A 12,746-nucleotide genomic window follows, 5' to 3' on the forward strand; every position below is an offset into this window, starting at 1 on the left:
AGCCCTCAAAGAAGCTCCCCTCAACTGTGGTCAGACCCTAGGCACCCTCCCTCTGTTTCTCTCCCACCTCTCCCTGTGCATCTCACATGAGGAGTCTTCAGGTCTCATCATTCCCTTACATGTCCCGTAGACCACCCCCTCCCTAACCTTGTGCCTTTGCCCAAGAAAGGGGCCTGGGGACATTTGGAGGGTTATATATCAGTCTACATGGAGATGGGAAGATGGGGACGAGACTTGTAACCATCCAGCAGCAGCCCCAGGTATGCCATGAGGCTGGGGGCACAGGCCTTCCTGCTTTCAGGAGACCCGTCCTCAGCATCCCCACCCCCATGCCCACAGGTGAAGCTGAAGCAGATCACACCACGGACGGAGGAGGAGAAGACCGAGCATAGCGTGGCGGCTGAGCGCCGGCGTATGCGGCTGGTCTATGCGGACACCATCAAGGACCTCCTGGCCAACTGTGCCATTCAGGGTGGTGAGTGGCCATGAGTGGGGAGGGCAGCTGGCACCCTGCATGCCCCCCTTTGTCCTAGGCCCCACTGGGCAGAGGGAGGAAGCGAGTCTCCTTGGTACATGTACTTACTGACCTGATGGCCCTCTTGCCTCAAGGTCTCTTTTGGGGAAAGGCATGTTGGGCCCCTTGCTCAGCTCCCAGGAGCTGTGAAAATGGAATTAGGACATGAGGAAAGCCCTTTGTTGTCCACAAAACCTACCTGGGTCTCTAGGATTCAGGGTATTTGGGAAGGTACTATTGAGCATGGCTTTGAGGACTTTTTTTTTTAAAGGTTATTTGTTTACTCATGAGAGACACACAGACAGAGGCAGAGACATAGACAGAGGGAGAAGCAGGCTCCTTATGGGGAGCCCAATGTGTGACTCCATCCTGGAACTCTGGTATCAGGCCTGAGTTGAAGGTAAAGGCTCAACCCACCCAGGTGTCCTGAGGACTGTAGGATTTTTTAAAAGGCACATACATAGATAAGCACATATATGTATATATATATATATACACACACACATAGATACACACACACATAAATAATATAGATGTAGATATACATATAGAATAAAAAGCAAGCCTCTCCTATCCAGAATCTGGGCCCCCTCCAGTTACTCATTTTGGGGTACCTTTCCAGAAGATTCCTTGCATATTTAAGCATACTGTGTATTATTTAGCTCTCTCTTTTTACCCAAGAGCAACATATACTGCTCTGTATCTTCTTTCCCCTTAAAGAAGGGAGGTTGTTCATCTTGGAGATTGTTCTATAGCAGCACACAAAGATCTCTTGTGCACTGGCAGGATTTTGAGAGATGGAGAGATAAGGAAAGGCTTTCCTGACAGAGAACACAGGCTGGGCAAAGGCCCAAATGGGTAACCTTGGATTCACTCGCCAATCTCCAGAGCAGTAAGATGTGTCTTCCTTGAGCCCCAGAGGAGGCAATTATAGGACAATTCAAATGTGCTTCAGCTGCCCAGAGTGGGAAAGAGTGAGCAGAAGCCGCTGGCCCCAGTAAAGCAGTGAGAGGGTCTCCCAGGTCCGTGTGCCTTATGTATGCGGGCTCTGGGGGTGTGGCTGGGGACACCTGGCTCTTCCTACTGTCCTTGAGATGCCCTGGAGCCATCCGTCCACTGCAGCCCTCCTGAATCCCTCTTGTCCTTATATATAGCCCTCCTACCCAAGTCCAAATGCCTTAGTGTGGCATCTGGGCCCCTGGCTGCTCACTTAGCTTCACCCAGTGCTGTCCTTTGACTTGCCCTCAGCTCCAACTAAGCCAAGGCCTGATTGCTACCTGTGACAGTCCTACCTGCCTGTCTCCAGATCTTAGCTCAGCTCCCCCCACCTCCAGCTGTCTGTGGCACCTCTGAGCAGCCTGCAAGCCAGTGGGAGGCCACTTTTTTGATGGATCCTCCCTGACGAGGTCTCTGTCGCTGGTGGAGGGGAGATGCATGGCACCTCCTTGGGTCAGGGTCAGCAGTTGTTCCTCTGACCCCTAAAACCCTGCCCATTCTTGGGCCTCTCCTACTGAGGGCTCTGATTTCCCCTGTGTGACAGGGCCCGTCTCGTCAGAGAGAGGGGAGAACTATCCTGAGAGTCTCTGTCTCCTGAGTTTGGTGCCAAGTGCTCTAGAATCATGATCACACTTCATCTTCACCATCCTCCTGGGTTGGGTCTGACGTCCACCCTATACCAATGAGGAAACGGAGGGTCAGAGAGGTCCCTGACTGTCCCGAGTCGATCAACCTGCGTTCAGACCCACCACAAGAAAGTGTCCCACCCACCGCCCTGCGACAACCTGACCTCCATCCTCCCGAGTCCTGCTCCTCATCCAGGGACGGCACTCTCGGTGCTGAGTCTATACAAGCATCCGGGTGACTGATCATGCTAGTGGTGGGGGCCCCTGGGTTTGCCCCTTGGGAGGATCTGTCTTTGGGAGCTTCTCCGCATCCCATTTTCCTCCCTCTGCCCTTGCCGGGTCAGATCTGGAGAACAGAGACTGCTGCTGCTTGGTGCCAGCTGAGAAGACCCGCGTGGAGAGTGTGGAGCTGGTCCTGCCCCCCCATGCCAATCACCAAGGCAATACCTTTGGGGGCCAGATCATGGCCTGGATGGAGAACGTGGCCACCATTGCAGCCAGGTGAGGGGAGAGTGCGCTGCCTCCGCTCCCCACCTTTCTCTCCCTCCTTCCTTTGGCTGGCTCCCTCTAGGGGAGAAACCCCAGCTTGGTGTTGGCATTCAAGGCTTCAGGAGTTTGGCTGTTCTGTTAGGGTAACCTGGAGCTTTCAGACCCAGAGAGCCAGAGAGGAGTAATTTTTCTGTAAGCTGGCCATTCCTTCCTTGACTTAGAAAGCCTCCGCAGTCTTCATCACCTGCATGGGAAATGCCAAGCCCCTGGCCCTGTGCTAGGGCCTCCCCTTGACCTCACCCTGCCCGCTGTCTTCCTGTATCTTATGCTCCCAGCGAGTCAAGCCATTTGCTCTTCCCCATTCCCAACCCCTGCCTTTTCTCCTGCTCTAACCTCTCACTGTGCCACTTCTCCTTTTGGTCTGCTAAAGTCTATGAAGCCTCTCTAACTTCCCTTCTCCCTAGAGGTGAAAATAATTCCTACCCTCTCCTGTAATTGTGGCACTTGTCTGTAGATTGTTTTTCTCTAAATATTAGGGTGTTTTTTTTTTCATAGCTATGGTAACAGATGTTCACTGACTGACCCTAATACCTCCATGACTTTGTGTTTGCTGTTCCCTCTGCCAGGAGTGCCTTCCTTAACCCACGTCTTTCTATTACTCCTCAGCTCTAAAGAGCCTGGCTCAAGTGGCCCCTCCCCTGAGTTCACCCTGGGGGACACAGTGCATAAGCAATGACATTTCGGGCAGCTCAGTCTCTGTGTGCCATAAGATCTCAGAGGGGGATCACAGCCCAGATAGTCAGGGAAGGCTTCCTGGAGAAGAGGTCTTTAGCTGAGCCTTGAATGACAAGTAGCTTTGAGTGAGTGGAGGGCTTCTAGGTAGTAGAAGCAGCAGATACTGGGGTGTCAAGGTTGAGGGAAAATAGGGAAGGGATTTACCTCAAGCCCTGGGGTAAATCTGTGGCCTCAAGCTCAGCTGCCTGCTAGCCATGCATAGACCTGAGTGTTCTAAGATGTGAAATGGGACTGCTGTTCTGTTCCTCTGGGCAGAAGTGGGCTGGGTCGGGTGGGAGGGGGTGGGCCAGAGGGCAGTGCATGTGGTTCTGGGATGGGTCTGTGGATGGGGTAGGGGCAGAAGCTGGCCCAAGCCTGTGACTGAAGCACTGGGGCATTTGCCCTGTCTCCCCAACCCCGGCTTCCTCCAGCCGGCTGTGCCGTGCCCACCCTACACTGAAGGCCATTGAGATGTTCCACTTCCGGGGCCCTTCGCAGGTGGGGGACCGCCTGGTGCTCAAGGCCATCGTCAACAACGCCTTCAAGCATAGGTAAGGGGCGGGACCAGGGCCCCCTGGAGTTGAGAGCTTTTCCTGACCCTTTCCCCTGCAGATGAGCCCTGTGAGGTCTAAACCCTGCCCAGCTGCCCGGCCTCTTCACTGTGACCAAGGTGCAGCTCTGCTGTTCCCTCCTCTGGGTTCCCCTGTCCCGTGGCCCCTGCAGCCTCAGATCAGCCCCATGCTCAGTGTGTCTGCCTCTCTTCCTGGCTCCTGCCTCTGAGCCCGCCACACTACACATGCTCAGATCATGGGGCCACCTCTTGCCAGTGTTCTGTCATTTATCAAATCCTTTCCCACCTTTTCCCTAAAATAACCATTTGTTCCCAGAGGCCTTAATTTGGAATGAATCCTGATACATCCGAGGAAGCTTACTTTAAATATGTATCTTTGTTGGGGATTTCAAAAATCATAATGTAGTTGTTAAAAATGAGGGAGCCTGGCTCCCTGTGTTCAAGATCTGCTCTCCTTTACTGGCCATGTGGCTTGAGGCAAGTTACTCAACATCTCTGAACTTTAGCTCTTTTTAAAAATAAGTGTACTATCTATCTATCTATTTATCTATCTATCTATCTATCTATCTATCTATCTATCTATTATCTATTTATTTTAGGGAGAGAGAGACAGAGTCTGAGGGTGGGGAGAGGGGGCTGGGGTGGGATTGGGGGAGAGACCAGAGGCAGAGGGGGAGAAAGAATCAAAAGCAGGCTCTGTGCTCAGCATGCAGCCCCACGCGGGGCTCTGTCTCACGACCCTGAGATCATGACCTGAGCCAAAATCAAGAGTCAGACACCTAACCGACTGAGCCACCAGGTGGCCCCCACTGAGCTTCGGTTCTTTTGCCCTTGCTACTACATCACAGTTGTCTTGCGCAGAATGCCAGAGAAAACGTTCAGTAAAGATGATTATTACTGTGCTTGTCATTACTCAGTATGTCCCTCACATATTCTGCTGCTATGTGGAGGGTGGGGCTGCAGAGAACCCTGAACTAAGGACTGCAAGGCCCACCTTTCAGTCCAGCTTCCCTTCCTGACCTTGGCCCAGTCACTGTCCCATTCTGGGTCTTGGTTCCTCCTCTGCATCCCGTCCACATGCTTAGAGCTTCCTAAACTAGGGGACTGTGTTTTTATGATTAATGAAGATGGATATGCAGAAACGGCAGCAATTGAGCTTTATCAGGAGCATGGCTGTTAGAGCCCTTGTGAGGATGTGCGTGATGGACATTTTTTCCCAATTAGGCTCTGCATCCCCACCTTCTTGCTCACATCCTGCCATAATCCTTTGCAGTTCACACGACGTATTATATATGTGTGTGTCTACATATATATGTATATGCACATGTGCATAAATATTACATTACACCTTATATGTACATATGCATGTATATGTGTATATATGTATTTATTTATTGCCCCATCTCCCAGCTGTTAGCCCATGAGAGCATAGACCTAATCAGTTTATTCATTTCCGTGTCCCCAGTGACTAGCATAGGGCCAGGCATGTAGGAGCTGCCCATAAACATGGATGAAAGGGACCACCTGGGTTTCCTAGCAGAGGGATCTTGATCTGAGCTGCTGGGAGAGCTGCAGGAGTGTGCGTGTGTACACATGTGTGCGTGCGTGCGTGCGTGTGTGTGCATGTTGGGTAGGGGCATGGGTTCAGCAACGTCTGTCCAGCATGGAAGCAGCCGTCCTTCTCCTTCAGCATGGAGGTGGGTGTGTGCGTGGAGGCCTATCGCCAGGAGGCTGAGACCCATCGGCGTCACATCAACAGTGCCTTCATGACCTTCGTGGTCCTGGACGCGGATGACCAGCCTCGGACACTGCCCTGGATTCGGCCCCAGCCTGGGGTGAGTGGCACCCTGTGTCCCCACCAGCTCCCCACCCTCTCTGCCCAGGGGGGTGGTGGGGTCTGCTAGCCCCTGACACATCTGGGGGGTGATGGGCTCAACTCTGCCCCTCTGCAAGAGCATGGCCAGCTCTGGCTGCCCTGTGATCCCCCCAGAGATGCCCTTTGTGCAAGGCAAGCACCTTGGTCTGCCTGAAAGAACTAGGATCTTGTGTATGGACCTTGGTCAGGTGGTTTTTTTGTTTTTTAAATATTTTATTCATTCATTCATGAGAGACACACAGAGAGAGGCAGAGACATAGGCAGAGGGAGAAACAGGCTCCCCACGGGGAGCCCAATGTGGGACTCGATCCTAGGACCCCGAGATCATGACCTGAGTCAAAGACTGACGCTCAACTACTGAGCCACCCAGGTGCCCCTCAGGTGTTAATAGGCATTCATGCACCTGCAGAGTTGGAAGAGCACTGGCTTTTGGGTCAGATGTGGGTTGGAACTCCACTCTGGCACATTGTAGTGGGCGCCCTCTGCAAGTTTCTAGTCTCCCCCTTAAAGTGGCTGTATCTGCATTCCTGCCTCACAAGGGTGTTGGGGGGTGTCTGCGGGACCCTGGCCCTGTGCCTAAGCCCTGTAGACACTCAGTAAATGGTGACCATTATGAGGGGGAGGTGACGGGAGAGCTAGAAGCATATGAGCAGGAGTCAGGCGCTGGAGTTCAAAGCCTGTCTCTTAAAAAATGCAATCTTGTGCCTCCTGTGGGCCAATTCTGGGCTTCCTTCTGGGGAGGCCAAAGGATGACCATGGAGAGGCACTCCCTCTGCCTGGGGAGGCCTGCCCTGCCTGCCTGCCTCACAGGGCTGAGAATTGGCTGTGAAAACCCCCCAACCACAGCTGGACATTGACAGTGGGGGCAGGGGTGGGGCAACGGGAGCAGGGGAGCCCGGCAGGAGAGGTGCAGCATACAGTTGATGAATGCCTCTCAGGCCTGTGCAAGTGAATGCTCATGAGTGGGGGGACATTAGAAGCGGTGGTGAAGAGGGTGGGCTCCGGGTCAGGCCATCAGGGTTCTGTTCCTGGCCCCACTCCTTACCCCTGAGAGCTTGGGTAAGCCACTAACCTCTGTGCCTCAGTTTCCTCCTCTGTAAAATGGGGATACAATGAGTACTGACTCTAGAGGGTTGTTGTGAGGCTTATTTGACATTTTGCACGGACATGCTTGAGAGGACTGCCGGTAACAGCAAGTGCCCAGGAAATGTGGGTTCTTACTGGCGCTGCAAGTACCCTTTGCGATGCCCCTGTGCAGAGGAGGATAGCGGAGTCCAGTGAGGGCTGGAGTTGTTCCCAAAGTCACTCAGAGAGTCTAGGGGAAGCTGAGGCTGGAGCTCAGAGACTCGGCACTTTCCTGTCCAGTTTGCTTGGACTCTCTGCCCCGATGAACCTGAACTCCACATTAGGGCTGCAGGGCCTCCTTGGGCCCTTCTGGAGCAGACAATAACACAGGAATGGGGAGGAGGACACAGGTGGACCTGCATCACATCTTGTCCCTGTGTCCCTCCCCAGGATGGTGAGCGGCGCTACCGAGAGGCTAGTGCCAGGAAGAAGATCCGACTGGACAGGCAAGTGTGGGCTGGGTGGCGGGAGGGGTCACAGGTTCTGGGCTGTCTGCCTGTTTCCCAGGCCCCAGGGCCTGGCATTTCTTCAGTGCTGCCCTTGTGGTGGGCACTGGCCGGGCCTTTTACATCCACACAGCCTCACTAGCCGGAGGTCTTCCTGGCCCATCGTCCAGGGGAGGACACTGAGGACGAGGGGTTATGTGGCCACAGGCACACAGATAGGAATGATGGGCAGAGTGAGAATTTGAACCTGGCCAGGTCCAGCCATTTCTAAATCCTGGGTTCCTTCCATTGACTCTGATGCATGTTGGGCAGATGAAGAAAGGTCCTGAGAGGAGATGCAGCTGCTCAAGACGCATAGCCAGGTGTGCACCATGGCTTCGAAGCACATGACGGCCCCTAAAGTGCTGGAAATACTCTGGAGTTTGTGCTAATAGGAAAAGTGTGCCTCTACGGGGCACTTACCATAGGCCAACCCTCGTCTTCATGACGACCCCTCCCGATCCCACTGTTTGGAGGAGGCTGCTGAGCATGGAGGCGAAGCTGCTTAGCCAGAGAGTCAACTGTTCAGCGAGGGTGCAGGGCCCAAGCCTCCCCCCGGCACCCTGCTCCTGGCCTTGTTCTGCTTCTGAACGAGGTTGTAGGCTCTCAGCTCCTGTTTTCTGTGTGCCCAGCCTGCCTCCCTGGCCAGACAGGAGTCCCTCGTCCCTGCTGGGCTGAGCACAGGGAGAGAAGTCTTCTGAAAGACATGGGCTCCCCAGGGACCATGGTTGTCGCCTTCTCTCTTCCAGGAAGTACATCGTGTCCTGTAAACAGGCAGAAATGCCCCTCTCTGTCCCCTGGGATCCCAGCAACCAGGTAAGGCCTCTGCTCTGAGTGGACAGTCCACAGGCCCACGCTGGGGGCAGCGGGGAGTAGGACCCTGATTCTCCCTTCTTGTCATAGTGGGTTTGGAAGTAGGCCTGAAGGGGACCGGGTACTATGTCATGCCTCAGGGTTGGCACAGTCAGCAGAGGGCTTTCCTCTGTCCCTGTTTGGTAGGAGGGGGGCTGAGGCCCTGAGAAGAGGGTGACACAGTGAGTTTGTCCTGAAGCCCAGTGCCCACTCCCCACCCCACCCCCTTCAGGGTCCAATGTCCTCAGCCCCAGTCCTGCGTGGCCGTGGCCCAGAGCCCCCAAGGAAGAGGAGAAGGTGAGGCTTCTCTGTGTGCTCTGTCCAGGTGTACCTGAGCTACAACAATGTCTCCTCCCTAAAGATGCTCGTGGCCAAGGACAACTGGGTGCTGTCTTCGGAAATCAACCAGGTAGCTGACCCTACCCCAGTAGAGGTGGCCGATGGCAAGCAACAGTTCTCTCAAACTGCTTGTGTCGAAAGGGGATTTCTTTCTTTCTTTCTTTTTTTAAAAGATGTTCTTATTTATTTATTCATGAGAGGCACAGAGAAAGGCAGAGACACAGGCAGAGGGAGAAGCAGGCTCCCATGGGAAGCACGATGGGGGACTCAACTCGATCCCAGGACCCCGGGATCACGACCTGAGCCAAAGGCAGACACTCAATCACTGAGCCACCAAGGTGCCCCAGGGATTTCTTAAAAGGAGTTGGATGAGACCATGAAACCAGTGCAGTTACAGAAATACAACTGCTCCCACAGGCCCTGGAGTGAACCCCCAAATCTTTCTCTCCTGCCCACCCACCCTTTTGCCCTCAACCTCTTGTCTCTGTTGTTCTCTGCCCTGCTGCTTCTTCCCTCTCTCTGCTGCTTCCTCCCTGTCGGGATGGGGCCAATGCACAAGCTTGGGCTGAGGTAAGACATGAGCCCTGCCCATGCCCTGGGGACAGTCACTTCCCCACCGGTGACATCTGGGGCTTGGAGGACCCATTCCACTGTGGCCTTAGTCCCTGCTTCCTAACGTACCCTCCTGTCCACTCTCCTGACTTCTCTCAACAGCCTATTTTCACAGGGTTGGGACCAAGGCTCAGAGACGTTGAGTGGCTTTGTCACAGTCACACAGCAAGTCAGTGGCAGCCCTGAGTTGGTAGCCATGGCCTCTGGCATTGGAATCAGCCCACCCCACTGCCCAGCATGGCCCAGGGAGGGGACATGAGAACGAGGCTGTCCTCTGTCCCACACAGGTCCGCCTATACACTCTGGAGGAAGACAAGTTCCTCTCCTTCCACATGGAGATGTTGGTTCACGTGGACACAAACCAGGCCTTCCTGCTGCTCTCAGACCTGCTTCGGAGGCCCGAGTGGGACAAGCACTACCGGTGAGGGCTGAGGTGCTGGGGGGTGGGGTGCCTGGTGGGGAAGCTGGGTCCCCGGGTGTCCCTGGCTGAGCCATCCCCCGTTATGCTCAGCACCTGCTGGCCTTTAGCCAAGCACGGGGGTGGGGGTGGGGTGCCGGGGGGATTGTAGTTATGAGTCAGGTGGGTGTCAGAATCAAGGGCATTCTAAGCTGTCAGGGAAGAGAACTGAACGGGTCACTTCCTTTCTAGGCCTGTTTTTCTCCTCTTAAAATGGGCACTTGAGGTGTAGGTCATGCATTTGCACTCAGGCATAGATCAGTGATTTTCAAAACCGTGTTCTGTGGAGTTCTGTGTCCCCACAGGAGGCTCAGGGACCCCTTGTGGAGGCTAGAATGCTGAGCAGGCGGGTGGGTCCCTCCCAGCTTCAGGGTAATGGAGGGAAAGGCCGGCTTGGCGAATTCACCCCGTTTGCCAGCTCTTCTTATGGATATGTGCATGCAGATGTTATTTTTGAATGTAGTGAGATACTGAATATAAATGTTATTCCTATGAATACATTTGTTCCCTGAATTTACTGAGTCTTCATGGGAATATTTTCGTCCCGAGTTTAGCCAAGGAAGATAAATCTGTTCTTAGGAAAATAGCCAAAATTTCAGTATGTAATATGAGAATGTTAAAGTTGAAACTGATATTTTTTTCAAATCCCTTTAAAGTCATTTTCTGTTGTGCCAACATCCTAGTTTGGGGGGTTCTTTGGTTATTTCTCCCATGGCTGCTCACGAGGAGCCGATATTCTTGAAGGATATCCATGCATGCGGGTCTGCACGAGTTGATTTTTGGCAAATTGCCTTCCCCTTCCTACCCCCACCTATCTTACCAGAGTGGACCTACTTGTGGCTCTTTCTACACAGCTTTCCGTTTAAGGGTTTGGTGCACAAAGGCTGTTGCTTTGAAAAGTCTTGGTTGGGGCGCCTGGGGAAACTAGTGTCTGCCTCTGGCTCAGGTCATGATCCTGTTGTCGGGCTCCCTGCTCACAATGGCTCAGTGGGCTCCCTGCTCAGCGGGGAGTCTGCTTCTTCCCTCTCCCTCTGCAGCCCCCCCTTGCTGTGCTCTCAAATGAGTAAAATCGTTTAAAAAATTAAAAAGCCTTAGTCTAGGTGACCCCAAGCCTATTGGCAGTGACATTCTACAAAGCTGGGAGGTAATTGGCAGTGTATGTTGGGGGCACTGGGCCTATAGTAGGAAGGCTTTTTTTAAAAAAGATTTTGTCAGTTAGAACAAGCAGGGGGAGCAGTAAAGGGAGAAGCAGGCTCCCTTCTCCCTATAAAATGGGGATGCTGGGTGCATCTATGGCATCGGCTGCTGTGGGATTAAATGAAATAGTATGTGGAAAGCCCTGAGAACAGCGCCTCGCTCACAGCAGGTGCTCATAACCGGTAAACCCTTGCACATCCATGGGGAGCATGTAGCCCTGCAGACATACGTAGCCACCTGTGGGTGCATATCTGTGTGTGTACATGCAGCCCACAGGTGTGTTTTTCTGTGCCTGCCTGTTCCTGTGTCTGCATGCATTTGCCTGTATACATGTCTGTGCATGTTCCTGTGTGTTCATGCATGCCTTGGCCTGGCCTTCCTGCCCTCCTATGGCCCTGCTGAGCAGGGGGTAAGGTGTCCCCCAGACATCCGCTCGAGAAGGCTGAAACATGGGAGGGCCTGGGCAAGACAGGCTGTCCCAGGAGCCGGTGTGACTCCCTTGAGTCCTGACCTCTGGGCCTCCCTATAGGAGCGTGGCGCTGGTGCAGCAGGTGGATGAGGATGATGCCATCTATCACGTCATCAGCCCTGTCCTCGGCGGTGATGCCAAGCCCCAGGACTTTGTGATCCTGGCCTCTCGGCGGAAGCCTTGTGACAACGGGTGGGTGCCTGCCTGATTGGGGGGTGGGTGGTGGGTGGGCAGGGATCATCTTCCTCCTTAGGAGGGGACATCTGCTTAGACTCAGCTCTTTGTTTGCTCTGGGACTCCACTTGACACCACTTGGCTTTTCTGGGCTGCTGTAGCCTTGCTGTGGCTAAAATGGAGAAGACGGGGATAGATCTCCCCTCTGGTCACTTGTGCTCTAAGGCAGGGTGGTCTCTGTCCCTGGGGTGGCGAGGCTTCCTCACCCCAGGCATGGGCAGACCCTTGCTCGTGTGGCCACCACCTCAGCCTCTGCCCTCCGAAGACCCCATGTTGATCCAAGAATGGCAAGGCTGCCAGCTGGGCCACGGCATCACTTCTAGAGACAAGCGGGTGCAGAAAAGTGAAGCATGAGATTCCAAAATAGGTGTCTCTGGGCATCTGCAGTGTTGGGGCTTGTCAGAGTTTATGTGCCTTAGACTCCGATGAGGGTGTCTGTGTTGAGGGGGCTCCGGAGCCTGAGCTGGGCAGAGCAGACCCTCACAGACTCCTTTTGGGACCTTCTCTGCCCTTTCTCTTGCTCCAGGGACCCCTATGTCATTGCGATGAGGTCAGTTACACTGCCCACCCACCCTGAGACGCCAGCATACAGGCGTGGGGAGACCCTCTGCTCGGGTTTCTGCTTCTGGCGAGAGGGGGACCAGCTGACCAAGGTGAGGCCTACTGTTCCCTTCCTCCTCCCTCCCCAGACTCCCCCCAAAGCCACACATGCATGTCAAGAGCTTGGTGCCGTGGGCTCAGTAGATGCCATACCTGGGCCCCACCTGCTGCCTGCCAGCGGGCTCTCTCTGCTAGCTTGGGGGAGCCGACGAGTGTCTGGGGCTAGAAACAAGCCTTCATTAAAAACCAATCTGTGCAGAGGTAAGACTGCAGGGTCTTAGGGATCCCTGGGTGGCGCAGCGGTTTGGCGCCTGCCTTTGGCCCAGGGCGCGATCCTGGAGACCCGGGATCGAATCCCACGTCGGGCTCCCGGTGCATGGAGCCTGCTTCTTCCTCTGCCTGTGTCTCTGCCTCTCTCTCTCTCTCTCTCTCTGTGACTATCATAAATAAATAAAAAAAAAAAAAAAAAAAAAAAAAGACTGCAGGGTCTTAGAAAAAGCTCTGGATGCTGAGGGCAGAGGCCTGGGTTC

The 12,746-nt window shown here is 54.0% G+C and overlaps 1 protein-coding gene across 6 annotated transcripts in view; it reads left to right on the plus strand.

Moving 5' to 3' along the window:
* Positions 1-12,746, plus strand: part of ACOT11 (acyl-CoA thioesterase 11) — a 51,672-nt gene that overhangs the window by 34,327 nt on the left and 4,599 nt on the right. For all 6 annotated transcript variants that reach the window (XM_077891883.1, XM_077891880.1, XM_077891885.1 and 3 more), the window contains exons 6-15: positions 340-475; positions 2,481-2,637; positions 3,831-3,950; positions 5,661-5,805; positions 7,362-7,421; positions 8,210-8,272; positions 8,634-8,717; positions 9,547-9,680; positions 11,443-11,574; positions 12,143-12,269. In XM_077891883.1, coding sequence (XP_077748009.1) covers positions 340-475; positions 2,481-2,637; positions 3,831-3,950; positions 5,661-5,805; positions 7,362-7,421; positions 8,210-8,272; positions 8,634-8,717; positions 9,547-9,680; positions 11,443-11,574; positions 12,143-12,269 — 1,158 coding nt within the window. The remainder of the gene's footprint in view (positions 1-339; positions 476-2,480; positions 2,638-3,830; positions 3,951-5,660; positions 5,806-7,361; positions 7,422-8,209; positions 8,273-8,633; positions 8,718-9,546; positions 9,681-11,442; positions 11,575-12,142; positions 12,270-12,746) is intronic.

Source organism: Canis aureus, chromosome 3, assembly GCF_053574225.1.
Source record: "Canis aureus isolate CA01 chromosome 3, VMU_Caureus_v.1.0, whole genome shotgun sequence".
NCBI lineage: Eukaryota > Metazoa > Chordata > Mammalia > Carnivora > Canidae > Canis > Canis aureus.